Here is a 16,498-nt window from a genome sequence, read left to right on the forward strand (position 1 = left end):
GCACCTCCACCTGGTACTGAAATACGTCAATGCCAGATGGCATCACCTCAGGCATCATACCCTTGATAGCTTCAACAAGGGTCATGGTGTTTCCTTTTCCCATTATGTTCCCCCCCCCCGAAAAATGCATTTTTGCACTTTGACTTGAGATTGGCAGCAACTTTGTGCAAGAAAACAATATGTCGGTGAAATTTTCCCCCCTTAGAGCAGAAGGCTTTGAGTTCCATCTTTGTGAAGAAGCCTTTGATGAAACGCGGCTTGTTATCAGCTAGCTTATGTGTAAAGAATATTGAAGGAACCTGCATTACTTCAGACCTTATATGCACGATATTAGGAGGGCACTCCTTTTTTTTAGTTTTTATTTAGACTGCCCAAAAGAGTTCAGGAAGGATAGGAACCTGTTTGTCTGTTTTAGATGTCCCAATAAGGGCAAAGCAGCTCCAGCTGGGTGGTCTCTGCTATTAAGATAGCTTACAGGACGGTCAAACATGCCATGCCCCATTGCGCTAAAAGCTCACTCTACAAGGGCCCAAGCTTCTTCAGCTGCTTTCCTGTCCAGGCTGTCATTAGATGACACCCTCAGCATTCATCAAGCATTACTCCACGGATGTGGATTCCAGAAACGAGGCAGCGGTGGGAAAAGCAGTGCTGCTGTCAGTCTTTTGCTGATCAGCCCACACCTGCCTCCTCAGTAATAGAACTTGCTACTCTCCCAATGTGGGACTGCGCAGGAGCCACGACAATGAAAACAGAGTTGCACTTACCTGTAACAGTTGTTCATAGAGTGGTCTTCTGTGCAGACACACATCCCTCCCTCCTTTCCCCGCTATGGGCTGCTCTGCTGATCTCTTTCATGCCTCATGGCGGCAAAGGGAGAAATGACAGGAGTCTCCCTGTCTCCTGTCACATGACTCTATGGGTGGGGAAAACAGGGCTTGAGATGGAGGGTATGGGGAGCGCTTCTAGATTCTGGAACTTTATAAAGCTTTGGAAGCTCATTCTTCATGGAAGGCCTGCAAGTGCACAGTCCCCATGTATACCTGTACAGAAGACCTGTCGATGAACAACAGTGAAGTGCAACTCTGTTTTCTCACACCTGTAGGTTTTCTAGAGTTTTTAAAATTCTACGTGCAGCACTTTTTAAAGCCGGTAGACTTCCTCTTTAGCCTTTTAGGCTGTTCCTGGTTCAGTCAGTAGCCTTAAACTGGATCTCTTCCCCTTCCTTTCCCTTGCTGTGTTCTTTTCCCAGCACAAAAATTCAAGTACATATCCTTTTGGTGGTTGTAGTTCTCTGACTTTGGCAGTTACTGTTCCTGCATTTCTTGTCTGTAGGTGAGAAAGAAGGACCAGATCAATATTGAAACAAAGAACAAGACCGTACGATTCATTGGCGAGCTGACAAAGTTCAAAATGTTTTCCAAAAGTGACACTCTGCATTGTTTAAAGGTTAGTGCTCATATTCCACTGAGGATGGGTTTGCATCCATTTTCTTTTCCTGGTAAACTCCGAGGTACGTTATATGAAGTTTAGGTATTTAAAGTGTTTGAATGCTGCCTTTCCCTCCAAATAGGCCCTTCAAGTGGCAAGCAAAAAATTAAAAATCTATGTTTAAAAGTATGTGTATGTATAAAGCAGTGAATGTGTGTGTGAATTAAAAACAAACAAGGAAGTGTCAGTGAGGGTATGCCAGACAAAACAGAAAAGTCTTTACCTGCTGGCGGAAGATGGTTGTGCCTGGATTATACTACTTTGAATACAAGAGGGGAAGGAGCATTAATTCAAGATGTGTGCTTTACTGTTAATCCATTTTTGAATTCGAAGGGAAGATTTAAGATGTGCCACGGCCTAGGCTATCCAGTCTCAGAAGCTAAGCAGCTAAGTGGCCCTGGTTATTATTTGGATGGGAGACCACTGAGGAAATTTAGGGTTGACAGCACTTTCCATACATATGCAAGCTGGAGTGGCAACTTGTAATAAAGGAGTTCTGCTTCATGTTTCTGCCGAATTTTATTCTTGATTTGAATCCCACCGAAGAGTTTAAGTTAGAAATATCTAACTGATATTAGTTTTCTAACAGGAAAAATGTTTAGAATGTGATATGCTTCTCCACAGATGCTGCTGTCTGACTTCTCTCATCACCATATTGAAATGGCGTGCACTCTTTTGGAAACCAGTGGGAGATTCCTCTTTAGATCACCAGAATCCCATTTAAGAACTAGTGTCCTTCTGGTAAGGATTGCATGTAGGCTTTTGTTTTTGTTTTTCGAGAGAGAAAGAGCTGTTTCCAAAACATAGTTACAAGAAAGTGCAGAAAGGCCCGATACAAACACTCATCAGGCGGTGAGCTAGTTCTTGTGGTGGAGGAACAAACATTTATTTATTTATTTATTTATTTATTTATTTACATTATTTATAGTCCACCTTTCTCATTGGGACTCAAGGCAGATTACACAGAGCGAGTCACTACAATCAACAAAATGGGACATTCAATAAACTGTGAAATAGAATTTATGTTGTAGCTCTAACCAGAAGTCTAAAAAACAAAACTGAAGCAAAGTGTGAGTGTTAACATGACACATTAAATGATGCAAAATTACACAATGGGAGTCAACCCGCAGCAAACTATGCACAGTAGTACAGACCACAGTAATTTATCCAAGTAACTTTGTGAAGCCTTTTGTAACAGTGCTATCCTATTGCCTGCATAGAAAAGCTATCTTGAGTAATTCAGTTTTGCATAGTTTGTGGAAAGCCAGGAGAGTGGGAGCCTTCTTCCGCTCCTCGGACAGGCTGTTTCACAAGGTGAGGGCCACAATGGGGAACGCACATGTACAGGCAGTTGGCGACTTTGCCCATTTGCAGATTGACACCTACAGAGGGCTTTGCTCAGATGAGCAAAGCTGTTGTGGTAGAGCATGGGGGAGAAATGGTCTCACAGATATGAGGGTCCCAAGCCATGAATCGATTTGTGTGTGGTAAAGGTAAAGGTTCCCTTGCTCGAAAGCCAGTCGAATCCGACTCTAGGGTTGCGGTGCTCATCTCCATTTCAAAGCCGAAGAGCCAGCGCTGTCAAAAGACGTTTCCGTGGTCATGTGGCCGGCATGACTAAACACCGAGGCGCACGGAACGCTGTTACCTTCCCACCGAAGTGGTACCTATTTATCTACTTGCAATTTCTTGCTTTTGAACTGCTAGGTTGGCAGGAGCTGGAACTAGAGATGGGAGCTCACTCCATCATGCGGCACCCGGGTCTCGAACCGCTGAACTACTGACCTTCCACAGCCTGCAGTTCAGCATCTTAACCACTTGAGCCACCGCAGCTCCTTGTATGTGGTAGCCAATACTTTAAATTGAACCTTGTAACTGATGGGCAGCCAGTGGAGTTGAATGGACTGTTGAATGAGAGTAACATGCACGCTCCATCTGGCTCCCAATATAGCCGAGCTGTGGCATTCTGCACCAACTGAAGTTTCTGTGTTGATTTTGAGGAGAGACCAGTGTACAGTGCATTACAGTAATCTAGTCTCAGTGGTCACTGTGGCATGGATCCAGGTGGGCAGATGAGCTGTAATAAGGTAAAGGGCCACTTTCACACCCAGTGTTACAGTTGGCCCAGTTCAGATGCTGATCAGGAAGTCAGCAAGCTGAACCAATGCCTATGCTTCTTCCATCTGGGGTGGGTGGGAATCCTATTCGTAGTGGTCACACAAGCCTCCTGGTGGAATGTCCAGATCATGTATTACATTGGGTAGAGGTTTGTTTGTCACAGGATGGCTTGTTTCCCGATAAGCATGTTGTTTGGGCTCAGTTGAAAGCCAAGAAACAGTCAGCTGGAGAGTGGGGAACCCCAGTAGGGCTATGTCAGAGGGAAATGGTAGGTGCGGTACTTTCTTGTAGTACCAGAATATGGTTGAAAACATACTGTGATGCATTCAGTGGTAGTAGAGAGATGAAGGAGGACCAGTATGTATCCTAGCTTGGAGGATAGAATGTAGTACGAGGTGTAACTTTAAGTTTCCTTAACACAGCTAAAAGAGGGATTCATGTGAGTCTTGTCAAAATACTGCCTACACTGTGCTTTTCACTGTGTTTCCAGGAACAAATGATGAGAAAGAAGCAAGCGATGCATCTTGATGCACGCTACGTTACGATGGTGGAAAATGCCTATTACTACTGTAACCCTCCTCCAGCTGAGAAGGCAGTGAAAAAGAAACGACCTCCTCTCCAGGAGTACATTCGGAAGCTGCTTTACAAGGATCTCTCCAAAGTCACTACTGAAAAGGTAGTGCCCCCTTTTCTCCCTCCCTCCCTGTCTACTCTCGTTGCATCTTTCTTAGTGGGATCTGTTGGGAGCCCAAATGAAGAGAAGGGGAACATGGCCTGAAACAACCAGTAAGGCAGAGGCTAGTCTGAAGTATGTGCTTTAAATATTCCAGCAGTGAGAGACGATAAGCCATACCCTGGGCTTTTAATGTTGGATTTTAATTAATAACTTCAAATGTTTTATCCTTTTTATTATTTTTTATTTGGTAAACATCCTCTGGCAGGTTTCATTGAGAGGCGGTGTAAAATTTTCTAAATAAATAAACATTAAAGGAAGCTCAGAAGTACTTTTCAAATAATGTGAAAGCAGAAACTCCAGTTACAAATGTCCTCTGCAATGGGGGGAGGGGGGTTGAATTATCAGATACTGACTCAAGAATTATAGTTGATGGTAAAATCCAAGTCAGTGTCTTGTCATTCAGAGACTCGGGGAGCCATTTGACCATTGAAAGTTTAATTTTAAGTATTCTTTCTCTCAAGAACAAGCTGCTCCATACATCTTACAAAGATTATTTAAACCTGTGGGTCTTAAAACATAACTGTATGAAAAACTGGATCTTCAGCAGGAGTCTACCAAATTTGCTAGCACACCTCTCTTAATGCCGACTAATGCCAACCACTAAGGACACATCCACTGTGTCTACAACTACTTTTCCACCTGTTCACTTTAGCCATTCTATTTACTGGCCTGTGAAGACCATATTTGTTTGCTTGTTACTGAGTTGCCATGATTTATAATTTTATGCTTACTAGTCACAAATTTATAAACTCAGTTTCTGCATTTGTTGCCTATGGATACTTTATGTTCTTAAGCACAGCTTAAGAAACAAGGTGCTTTTCAGTTCACATTTTACTGTAAAGCACCTTGCCTCCTTTACTATATGTAGTAAAACTTAAACCTCCAGTGTGTTCCTTTTATTTTTTCCATCATAGATTTTGAAACACTTGGTAGTCTCCAAGCAACAGATATTATTCACTTATTCAGAATAAGCCCTCAGTTGTGAATATTTAGGGATAGATAACTAAGTATATAAGTTTTGATACAAAATAAACCCCTGACTTAAAAGTATAACAGTGCCATTATAAGCAGAGTTATACCTTTATAAGCCCTTTGACTTCTGTTGCTTTAAAAGTGGGCAGTTCTGCTAAGGATAGCAATGTAAGTAACTGTTGGGATAAAGAGTGGTGTATAGTCTCTTCTTCATATTGGCCCTTCCATATTTCATGAGATAAACAGCCATCAAAATATCATAATGGAAACAGTGCTATTACTCTTATAGGGGTGTGTATGCCTTTTTTAGATGTTGGATTAACAGACCATGAAGGATGATAAGTATGTTGTTTGGTGTAGTGGTTAAGTGTGCAAACTCTAATCTGGGAGAACCGGGTTTGATTCCCCACTCCTCCACTTGCACCTGCTGATGTGACCTTGGGTCAGCCACAAGCTCTGGCACAGCTGTTCCTGAAAGAGCAGTTTGTGTCAGAGTTCTCTCAGCCCCACCCACCTCACAGGGTGTCTGTTGTGGGGAGGGGAAGGGAAAGGAGTTTGTAAGCTGCTCTGAGACTCCAAGTGAACGGCGGGGTATAAATCCAATCTCCTCCTCCCTTCTTCTTCCTCTTCTTCTTCTATAGTTAACCTGTGTTTAAGTATAAGGTATCCAGCTGCATTTTCCCCCATTTGAGATAAGTTATTTTAAAATCTTGTTCAGGTCCTCCGACAGATGCGCAAATTGCCCTGGCATGATGCTGAAGTGAAAGACTATGTTATATGTTGTATGATCAACATCTGGAATGTGAAATATAATAGCATTCATTGTGTAGCCAACCTTTTAGCAGGACTGGTTCTTTACCAAGAAGATGTTGGTATTCATGTTGTGGATGGTGTCCTAGAGGATATTCGACTAGGAATGGAGGTAAAGAGGAATATTTAAAAACTTTAAAATGTTTAACTACTTGAAGTACAAAAGATAAAGCTAATATTTCTAAATTGTTTCAGAGTCATGACACTCTGTTTTGATAGTAAATTATAGCTATAGCGTGTTTTTTTTAAGGAGACCATTAATGTTATTCTATGTAAGCCTGTTCCTGATGCAAAACAATCAATAAAAGGTACAAAATCATTCTGATAGTTACCATGATTGTAATGTAGTGCTGTTTGCCCCAAACATGAATTACTAGCTGTTATGGTGGCTTTCAGAACAGATTTTTATTGGTTAGCTGATAAGCAGTTAGTTTGTCGCAGAGAGAGATCGATCTGAACAGTCTTACCAATTTTCATGTTCTGTGCACACTCTACTAGACTGTGGCTGTCAATGAACAGTTCCATTGCAGTCCACACTTCTGCTGGTTATTATCTTATGAAGCTTATATATAGTGTGTTTATCTTTATCTAATATGTAATGAAAGATAAAATGGAGGAGAGGAGAATTATGGTAGCCGCTTTGGGTTCTAACTGGGGAGAAAGACAGGCATAAATGTAGTAAATAAGTGTGAAGAAATATATTCAGCAATGGCATTTTTGTTTGCTGAAGGTTAATCAACCAAAATTTAACCAGCGGAGAATCAGCAGTGCGAAATTCCTGGGTGAGCTGTACAATTACAGAATGGTGGAGTCGGCAGTAATATTTCGAACTCTGTACTCATTCACATCATTTGGTGTGAACCCTGATGGAACTCCTAGCCCACTTGATCCTCCAGAACACCTTTTCCGAATTAGACTGGTCTGTACCATCCTTGACACTTGCGGGCAATACTTTGACAGAGGATCTAGCAAACGGAAACTGGATTGCTTTTTGGTCTACTTTCAGGTAGGAACAACTCTTCATTGTCGTAAACTTTATCTTTATGCTTAACCATGATGCATTTTTCTATATATCATGCTTAAAATAAGTTATTTTTATTGAATATTTGAAGTGCTATACAAAAATAGTCTTTTAAACAATTGGGGTATAGGAAAGGAAAAGAGAAGATGGAGAGGTCAATTAAGTAATCAACAAGGGATGTTTTAAACAAAGAACATATGTGTTTGCATGGCTTAATGTATTAAAAAAGCAAATCAATTAGCATTCAGATCTTCTTCAAAATAGTTGCATATGCACTTCAGAATTCTTTTTTTCTCTCTGCAGAGGTATGTTTGGTGGAAGAAAAGCCTAGACGTTTGGACAAAAGATCACCCATTTCCTATTGACATTGACTATATGATTAGTGATACACTAGAACTGTTGAGACCAAAGATGAAACTCTGCAATTCGCTGGAAGAATCTGTTAGGCAGGTACAAGACCTGGAAAGGGAATTCTTAATCAAACTAGGTAAGATTGCTACCTTAGGAATGGTGGAAGCTGCAGTTGTTGAGCATTCCTTGGGCATTTTCCGACTTTAAAACACTTTCTGTACCTTAAGCCATCTTGGCTGTAATTCAGGAATCATGAAAACAGTTATGCGGCTAAGAACATAAGAGCCCTGCTGGATCAGACCAATGGTCCATCTAGTCCAGCATCCTGTTTCACACAGTTCCTAACCAGTTCCCCTGGACAGCCAACAACAGGGCATAGAGGCCAAGGCCTTCCTCTGATGTTGCCTCCTGGCTCTGGAATCCAGAGATTCAGTGCCTCTGCATGTGGAGGTTCCCCTCAGTCACCATGGCTAGTAGCTATTGATAGAAATCCTCCATGAATCTATCTAATCCCCTTCTAAAGCTGTTTATTCTTGTGGCCATCACTATATCCTCTGGCAGCGAATTCCACATTTTAATCACTATCTTTGTAAAGTAGTATTTCCTATTGTCTGTCCTGAACCTACTGCCCAACAGTTTCATTGGATGCCCTTGAGTTCTAGTATTTTGGGAGAGGGAGAAAAGTTTCTCTTTGTCAATTCTCTCCATCCCATGCATAATTTTATAAAGCTCTATCATGTCCACCCCTTAAGTTGTCTGTTTTCTAAATTGAAAAGTCCCAGACTCGTCAGCCTTTCCTCATAGGGAAGGAACTCCAACCCCCTAATCATCTTGGTTGCCCTCCTCTGTACTTTTTCCAGCTCTGAAATGTCCTTTTTGAGATATGGTGACCAGAACTGTACATAGTATTCCAAATGAGGCTGCACCATAAAGCTATACAGGGTCATCATAATATCAGCTGTTCTATTCTCAATCCCTTTCCTAATAATCCCTAACATAGAGTTTGCCTTTTTCCACTGTTCTAGCACACTGGGTTGATACTTTCACTGAGTTATCCACTACGACCCCAAAATCGTTTTCCCTTTCAGTCTCAGCAAGTTCAGACCCTATTAGCCTATACTTGAAGCTGGGATGTGTGTCACTTCCCACTTACCAACACTGAGCTTCGTTTGCCACATTGTTCCTACTCATCTAGTTTGTGGAGGTCCTCTTGGAGCTCTTCAAAGTCAGCCTGGGTTTTCACCATCCTGAATAATTTGGTGTCATCCGCAAACGTGGTCACTAAACTACTCACCTTGAGTTCCAGATCAATGAGGAATAAATTAAATAGTACCAGCCCCAATACCGAACCTTGTGGGACTCCACCGCTTACTTCCCTCCACTATGAGAACTGTCTTTGCTTTGTGTCATTTAGCCAGTTTTTAATCCATAAGGAAGCCCATCCTCTTATCCCATGATGCTAAGTTTACTCAGGAGTCTTTAGTGAGGTATCTTGTCAAAGGCCTTTGAAAGTCCAAGTATAATGTCTGTCGAGTCACCATTGTCTACATACTTGTTCACTTTCTCAAAGATCTCCAAAAGGTTGGTGAGGCAGGATTTTCCTTTGCAGAAGCCATGCTGATTTTGCCTCAGCAGCCTTTGTTGCTCTGTGGGCCTAATAATTCTATCTTTGTTTACAGTTTCTACTAATTTGTCTGGGATAGACATTAGGCTGACCGGTGCTGGATCCCTTTTTAAAAATTGGTGTCACATTTGCTACTCTCCAGTCTTCTGGTATAGCGGCTGAATTTAGTGATAGGTGACATATACGGGTTAGCAGATCAACGATCTCACATCTGAGTCCCTTAATAACTCTTGGATTTTTGCCATCAGGACCTGAAGACTTACCAGTTGTTGTTGTTTTTATAATTTTTTTAATTGCTTTTTATTCTAAAAACTACACAGAAATCAAAGGAAGGGGTAACTAATATCTACAGGAGAAAGGAAAGAAAACTACTACTAAGAACCCAAGTAGCAGTGGTCTAACAATTTTAACAATGCTTTCAGTAATATTTCACTTAGAACACCTTTGTTACAATGAATAGTAAGGCTTGTAAATTTATCAGATGATAATACATCATGATTTTAACTAGAGTAAGAGTGGCCAAGTAATCTAACAATTTTAATTAGGTTTAAGTAAAAAATATATGTCTTAAAAAAAATTATTTTTTGTTTCTAAAGTCTGCTTCTGTATTGATTCTGGGTGTTTAAGAGTCCTAAAACAGTTCCTTCTTCAAGTGGTGTAGAAATATTGCCTCCATGATTTCCCATCTCATGTTCCTCTTCTGCTGTTTCATCTTCTTCTATTATAGTCCAGACCATCCACAAAGTGTCGGTTGTTTCTACAGAAACAAAGTCATAAGAACATAAGAGATGCCAATGTTGGATCAGGCCAAAGGCCCATCCAGTACAACACTCTGTGTCACACAGTGGCCAGAAATACCAGGTGCCATCAGGAGGTCCACCAGTGGGGCCAGGACATTAGAAGCCCTCCCACTGTTGACCCCCCCCCAAGCACCAAGAAGACAGAGCATCACTTGCCCCAGAGCCCCTATCTATACCTTGTGGCTAATAGCCACTGATGGACCTCTGCTCCATATGCTTATCTCCATATGTCACCTGACACTGCCACCACTCTGGTTCCAGGCTCCCTTGAGAAGGCCCAGAGCACCCTCCCAAGACCTTTAGGCCTCCCTTTTGGCCGAATAATAGGCGTGAGGGCCAGGCAGAGTGAACAATGAAAATAGCTTATTGTTTAGGGGGTCAAACAACAAGGTGCAGAATAATAACAGTAAGTGGGTGAAAAGAAAAGAAATCAAATGCCTTAACGCGTCTAAATATATACTGTCCCTAGCTCACTATTTCAAGTGGCACTAGACTACTCACCCTTCCCTTAGGATGAGGGTCTCTTCCCTCCAGCAGCCTCAGTTCCTTCTGGCTCTGTCCCCTGGGAAGAAGAACAGCTTTTCCTGCTGCACCAGGTTTTTTATTCTAAGCCCTCCTCTTTTCCTATTGGTCAATTTTGGCTCCAAAACCTCTCAGGGGCTTCTGGGAGTTGTAGGCCCAGCCTCACCTACTGCTAGCCAGGCTCCCTGGGCCTAGTAGGCCTCTGGTGGCACAGCCCAGATCATGACACCACCTCTGTGGTAAGTGAGCTTGCTAACCTCTCATTTGGGACTGCAGGAGAGACACGAAGATGAAAACATGGTTGCACTTACCTGTAACTGATGTTCATCAAGTGTATTCTGTATGGGCACACATCCCTCCCTCCTTCCCCACTGTGGGCCATGCACCTTCTTCAATCTCCATGGTGGCAGAAAGAGGACTGAGGGAAGAATGCTTTCCCTCGTCATGTGATCATTTGGCCGGGAACAGACCCTGTAGCTCTGACTGTGCCAAGAAGGTGTGGGAGCACTCAAAAGATTCTAGAAGCTTGTGGAAAAAAATCTCTGCAGCAGGCCTGCTCTCAGGCAGTCCCATGTGTGCCTGCACAGAAGACACTCAATGAACGTCCGTTACAGGTAAGTGCAACCATGTTAACTTCTTTCATTCTGACGTTTTGAGTAGTGATCCCTGTTTCCTGCCCAATGTTGTAATTGGTGTTCTTATGTTATTGTATGTATTTTAGCTCTGGTATTAATTGCTCTAATTATGCGTTTTTGTTGCACTTAATGGTTTTTAAGGTGTGATTTTTTTATATATGTTTTAATTTCTAAGCCACTTATATGCAGGAAGGCAAGGCATAAATTTTGTAACATAAAATAAATAAAATAAAAATAGATTGCTATGTTATAATGGCTTGTATAACCCACTGTGAGGTTTCTGGGAAGATGTGCAGCCCTAAACTTTTGCATGTGTTTGCTCAGAAGGAGGTCTGCCAGATTTCAGTGGAACTTATTCCCAAAACGCATGCATTTGAATGTATGCTTTTGAATTCTCTTAACATATTCATCTATAATTCTTTTTGTTTCCCTTGTTTAGGCCTTGTGAATGACAAGGACTCTAAAGGTTCAATGGCAGAAGGGGAGAACCTAGAGGAGGATGAGGAAGAGGAAGAAGGTGGAGTAGAGATAGAAGAACAATCTGGAAATGAAAGTGAAATTAATGACCCAGAGGAGGAGGTGATTCTTTCTGTCATTTGTTTCCTTGGCTATGGAGGTGGGTAGGGTATGTGGCTGTCCATAGATTGTAATGAGCTACTACTGGCTGCTAAATTTCAGAGATGTTGTAGGCCTAGTAGCTGCCATGTTCAAGGCTCTAGTCTCAAGTGTGCCCTCTTATTCTGGAAATAATCAAAATAGTGTTTTTAGATTTCTTTTTAAGGTTCTCTCCATGTTCACTTTTTACATTTCAATGGAATAAATTGGTCAGGTTTGTCCCTGTTGCAGTACCAAGAACACTAAGGCATCATATGAGAAGAGATGACTCTGAGTGAACCCCTTTATGACTTTGGTCGTTTGTCAGATTGGGCACTCCCTTACTGCCAGCTGTGATTGGCGTACAACAAGGACCCCCTCACAATTCTGATCTTCTGCTGGAAGATGACTGAAGAAGACACAGTTTATTTCCTCTTTCCCTGTTCTTGTCTCCCATGACTGCTGATCAGTAATGTGTTTAACAGTTGCAATCAGGCTTCTGCTTGGAGAGCTTCAAGTACAGAAGCAGATGCATTTCCTTCTGTGCATCATGACTATCATCTGAGTCTTGAGATGAGAGGGAAAAGAGAGTAACAGTTTTAGTAAAACTTTTGTTATGTTCCTACAAGAGCAGTAGCTCATAAGATTGGTGAAATGATGATGGATTTCTGGTGGTTGCCTTCAAGCCAATCTTCCTAAGTGGCCAAGACTGTTATGGGTGCTACTGAAGATGGCTACTGACTGAACTCTAACCCAAAGGTTTTTCAGGAGGTGGTTGGGCTTGATATTGCCATCATGTCAGTATGTTCATAGGCTTACATGCTTGAGTACATTACCGGCATGTGTAATTTTTTCTTCAATTCATCTGCATTGCGGCTGCTTTTTTGAAAGCTAGACCTGTGTAAAATCTTTAGGAGCCAAGTCAGATTTTTTGAATCCATCTTAACTCTCAAGACTAAAATCCTTTTGATGTTTGAAAAATTCCCTAAAATGTCCTTAAAGGAGCAGATGCTTCTTCACCTTGGCAGTCAACTTGGCACCAGAATTGAATCCCAGTACAAATGATCTGGCTCCTCTTGAGATTTTTTTTTTTGTCCTATGGGACAAATTTAGCCAAATCAGAATTGAGGATTAGGTTTCATGACCCTTGTATTCAATGTGGATAACAGAATTGATCTTGTATTTCTTTAAGTGCCCCATCCATGCTTGAACAGGAAATATTAGTTGCTCAAGAATAATAACTGACCAATTTTTTAAATAACGTGTCACTTTATTAGTAACAGATGTCATGGGGCATCACTCGCCAGCAGCCTCTCAGTCTCATACTGTGTGTATGAATCTTGTATTGTGTGGTTTTTCTAATGACAACTGATTTTGGATGGATGGCTTTGTGTGCACAGTAATTTGTAAGATACGGGTTGTGTTCCGACCTAGAGGTAATTGAACTGATAATTTCCTTGCATCCTTCTAAGGCAGTGTCCTGTCTTCAGTTTCACAGTCAAATGACTGGATAAAATTTCAGTTAAAGCATTTATAGGGAAAGTCATCAAATTCTTTTTTTTTCTGATTAACTATATAGACAAAATTAAGATGATAAAGTGTGTTTCAAAGTACTGATTTTAGTAAAAATTGGTAGAGCAGCAAATATTTTATATGCATAGAATATGTGAAACAGCTCTGCAAGTGGCAGAAAAGTTACATCAACTGCAATAAAATACAGTTTATGATTACACCTTTATACCTCCTAAAATTTCAGGAGGGCTCTGAAAATGAGGATGAAGAAGAGGGGGAAGAAGAAGAAGAGAATACAGATTATCTCACAGATTCGAATAAGGAAAATGAAACTGATGAAGAGAATACTGTATGTATTGCTGTTTTTAAAGCATTTGTGGTGGAGTGCCTTTGGTAATTTAAACAGTAGCTGCTTAATATTAGTGATTTTGCTTTGGTTTATTGGGTCATACAAATACCAAGTTAAAATGCTGTGGTAAATTAAGGGCATGATCAATTCAGTGTTAGTGTGGGTTTGACATCCATGTGTCGAATTGGAATAGAGGTCAGTATATTGGAAGTTCAAGTAACTTGCACCCGTCTGGGAGGGCTGGATGGGGATGAATGAGGTTGGTGTCATCTTCCTGTTCCAGTAGAGACCTGACTCCGGGGGGGGGGGGAGATGTTCTGACATTGCCTTACATGCTGAGGGAACCGGGGCTCTGTTGAACCCTGTGTTGATCTGCAACAGGCTATGCCCATGTTAAATTGGACTTGCCATAGAACTGGTTAGTTATTTTTGCTGGTGAGTGGTTATTGAAACAGTGCCTTTACATACAGGCTGTACAGCCAAAGGATGAGCTGCAATAGAATCCTTGGATTGGGAACGAGTGTATGAAATTACATAAGTGCAGTTTGTCTTATTGTAGTAGGAAGAAAACAGTGTGTGGCTGTTTGTGAAGGAGGGACCCTCTGTGCACAGGATCAGAGACTTTCTGAGAACAGATACGCAGTGCAAATCCTCCATAGTTTAACAGAACTTGGCACGTAAAGAAACTTGGATGTGTACATGAAGCAGGAGGCAGGATGGATGGATGGTGGGGCTGAATAGATGGTTTACCTTTAGCTCTCATGCCAAAGTTCTGGATGCTTTGGGATTCATGCTGTCCCAGGTCTGGGTAGATGAACCTCAGTTGACATGAGAACTATTTTGTTCTGTGTGGCTGTACAGTTTTCTGCATAATTTTAAAGCCTGAGAGACAAAATGAAACAGGCATGTTGTGTAGTGCAGCAGAGACTGCTGCTGGTATCGAATTTGTAGAGAACTTCCTTACTATATTAATACCTTACAGTCCATTATTAAATTTAACGGTATACCAGAATAAAAGTATGGCACAGTACTGATTTTTCTCTCCCCCCCTTTTTGGAGAGGTGGAGAAACTACAGCTAATCTGTCAGGTTTAAGTATAGTTTAATTAATTGTTTATTTATTTATTTATTCAATTTATACCCCACCCTCCCCACTGAGGGCAGTACAATAAAATGCATATATAAAAATACAGTTAAAACATACATGAACAATCAATTATTCACTTTCCTAAAGTGCCGGATCAATTAAAGTGCAAGAACAAAATTCCTAGATTAGACCATTGTTAGATCATGTAAAAAGACTACAGTGTAGGTCATAGTTGTACCCCTTGAGTTCTTATGTTACGATATAAAGGTTTTTGTTTTTCATAAGTTGAGCAGAAGATGTCCAGTGTTTTAGAATGAAGAAAATTATCCACAGATTAAAATGCTTGGGGTCCATTGGCAAGAACTGTACCTCTGCTTCTATTATTTACACATTTTATTACTTCCCAGATATCATACACCAGAGATGGTAAGCTTTATGGGTTGGACCCAGCCAGTGTTTTTGCTAAATCTTGCCCATTTCCTCCATTCATCACAGCACCCATATTATGTGGCTTCTGTTCATTCAGGTCCCATGACTCTCAGTTGGCCAGAGAGGAGTTCTGGTTTGTGCATTGCATATGAATGCCAAAATGTTACATCAATTCTTTGCAAATGATTCCTGTTGGGTGAAACCAATAACAAGCCTTCACTGATTAAAATTTACCTGGCTCCCAAAGGCCAGATCCAGCCTGTGAGCCCTCAGGTGGAGACATTCCTAACAGAAATACAAATAAATAGTAAAGTCGATCCCTCCCCCTCTTTTATTAGGAAGTAATGATCAAGGGAGGTGGACTGAAACGTGTCCCCTGTGCTGAAGATGAGGACTTCATTCAAGCACTGGACAAAATGATGCTGGAAAATTTACAGGTATTGCTTGGTTTGTTGTAACTTGAATTGGCTAGCTTGCTTTTCTGTGACCACAACACACACAACAAACTGTTTTAAATTTTAATGATTTCCTACTTGTTTTGTGCTACTGCAAACAACATACAGTCATGATTTTGAAACGCAGTAGTACACTTTTTCTTTTGAAGTGCTATTTTTCTTTGCCACCTTAGGAAGCCAGCATGGTGTAGTGGTTAGAATGTTGGACTAGAATCTGCAAGACCAAGGTTCAAAACCTTACCCTGCCCCAGAAATTTGCTGGGTGACCGTGGGCCAGTCACACACTCACAGGGTTGTTGTGAGGAGATAATGGAAAATGTAAGCAGTTTGGGGGGGGCATTGAGGAGAAAAGTGTGGTCTAAATGAAGTAAATAAAAAACCTCTTGATTTTTATGAAGCAAGTTCACGGTGAATCTTAATTTAATACATTCCATCTAATAGTGAATTGGTGGCCTTATGCCCACCAGTACAGTAGGCTGCTTGACAAGACAAGTGTACAAACACATTTTTGATGCAGTCGAATGCATGTATTGATATTAATGCCTTGCATCTTTAGGTATTCATCTAGAGAGGATAATGTGTGATGCCCCCAGGAGTTAAATTGTGGGGCATAAATCCTGTTTAGTTTTTACATGGAAACCTCTTTGTAAACCTTGACTTTGGAATCTTATCTTGGTCTTTGACACATATATATTATGTTAACATTTTCAGCAAAGGAGCGGTGAGTCTGTGAAAGTACATCAGTTAGATGTGGCAATTCCCCTGCATCTCAAGAGCCAGCTAAAGAAAGGTCCACCACTAGGTAGTGGGGAAGGAGAATCAGAGTCTGGTGACACAATGCCTTTTGTCATGCTAACTCGAAAAGGCAATAAGCAACAGGTGAGGATAAATGAATTCTTCTTTTGAAAACTGTTTGTCCTGACTTTGTTACCGGATTGCTTAGCCTGTCTTAAGAGAAGTTATATATTCCTAGAACATTGCCCTGTTTAAGGACAT

At 41.2% G+C, this 16,498-nt stretch overlaps 1 protein-coding gene across 4 annotated transcripts in view; it reads left to right on the forward strand.

Moving 5' to 3' along the window:
* Positions 1-16,498, forward strand: part of UPF2 (UPF2 regulator of nonsense transcripts homolog (yeast)) — a 60,119-nt gene that overhangs the window by 35,083 nt on the left and 8,538 nt on the right. For all 4 annotated transcript variants that reach the window (XM_015412047.1, XM_015412061.1, XM_015412054.1 and 1 more), the window contains 10 exons: positions 1,333-1,446; positions 2,113-2,229; positions 4,097-4,282; positions 6,033-6,236; positions 6,855-7,130; positions 7,449-7,632; positions 11,517-11,656; positions 13,428-13,532; positions 15,386-15,484; positions 16,214-16,381. In XM_015412047.1, coding sequence (XP_015267533.1) covers positions 1,333-1,446; positions 2,113-2,229; positions 4,097-4,282; positions 6,033-6,236; positions 6,855-7,130; positions 7,449-7,632; positions 11,517-11,656; positions 13,428-13,532; positions 15,386-15,484; positions 16,214-16,381 — 1,593 coding nt within the window. The remainder of the gene's footprint in view (positions 1-1,332; positions 1,447-2,112; positions 2,230-4,096; positions 4,283-6,032; positions 6,237-6,854; positions 7,131-7,448; positions 7,633-11,516; positions 11,657-13,427; positions 13,533-15,385; positions 15,485-16,213; positions 16,382-16,498) is intronic.

Source organism: Gekko japonicus, unplaced genomic scaffold (genome assembly GCF_001447785.1).
Source record: "Gekko japonicus isolate JY-2015 unplaced genomic scaffold, Gekko_japonicus_V1.1 scaffold679, whole genome shotgun sequence".
In the NCBI taxonomy this organism is placed as follows: Eukaryota; Metazoa; Chordata; class Lepidosauria; order Squamata; family Gekkonidae; genus Gekko; species Gekko japonicus.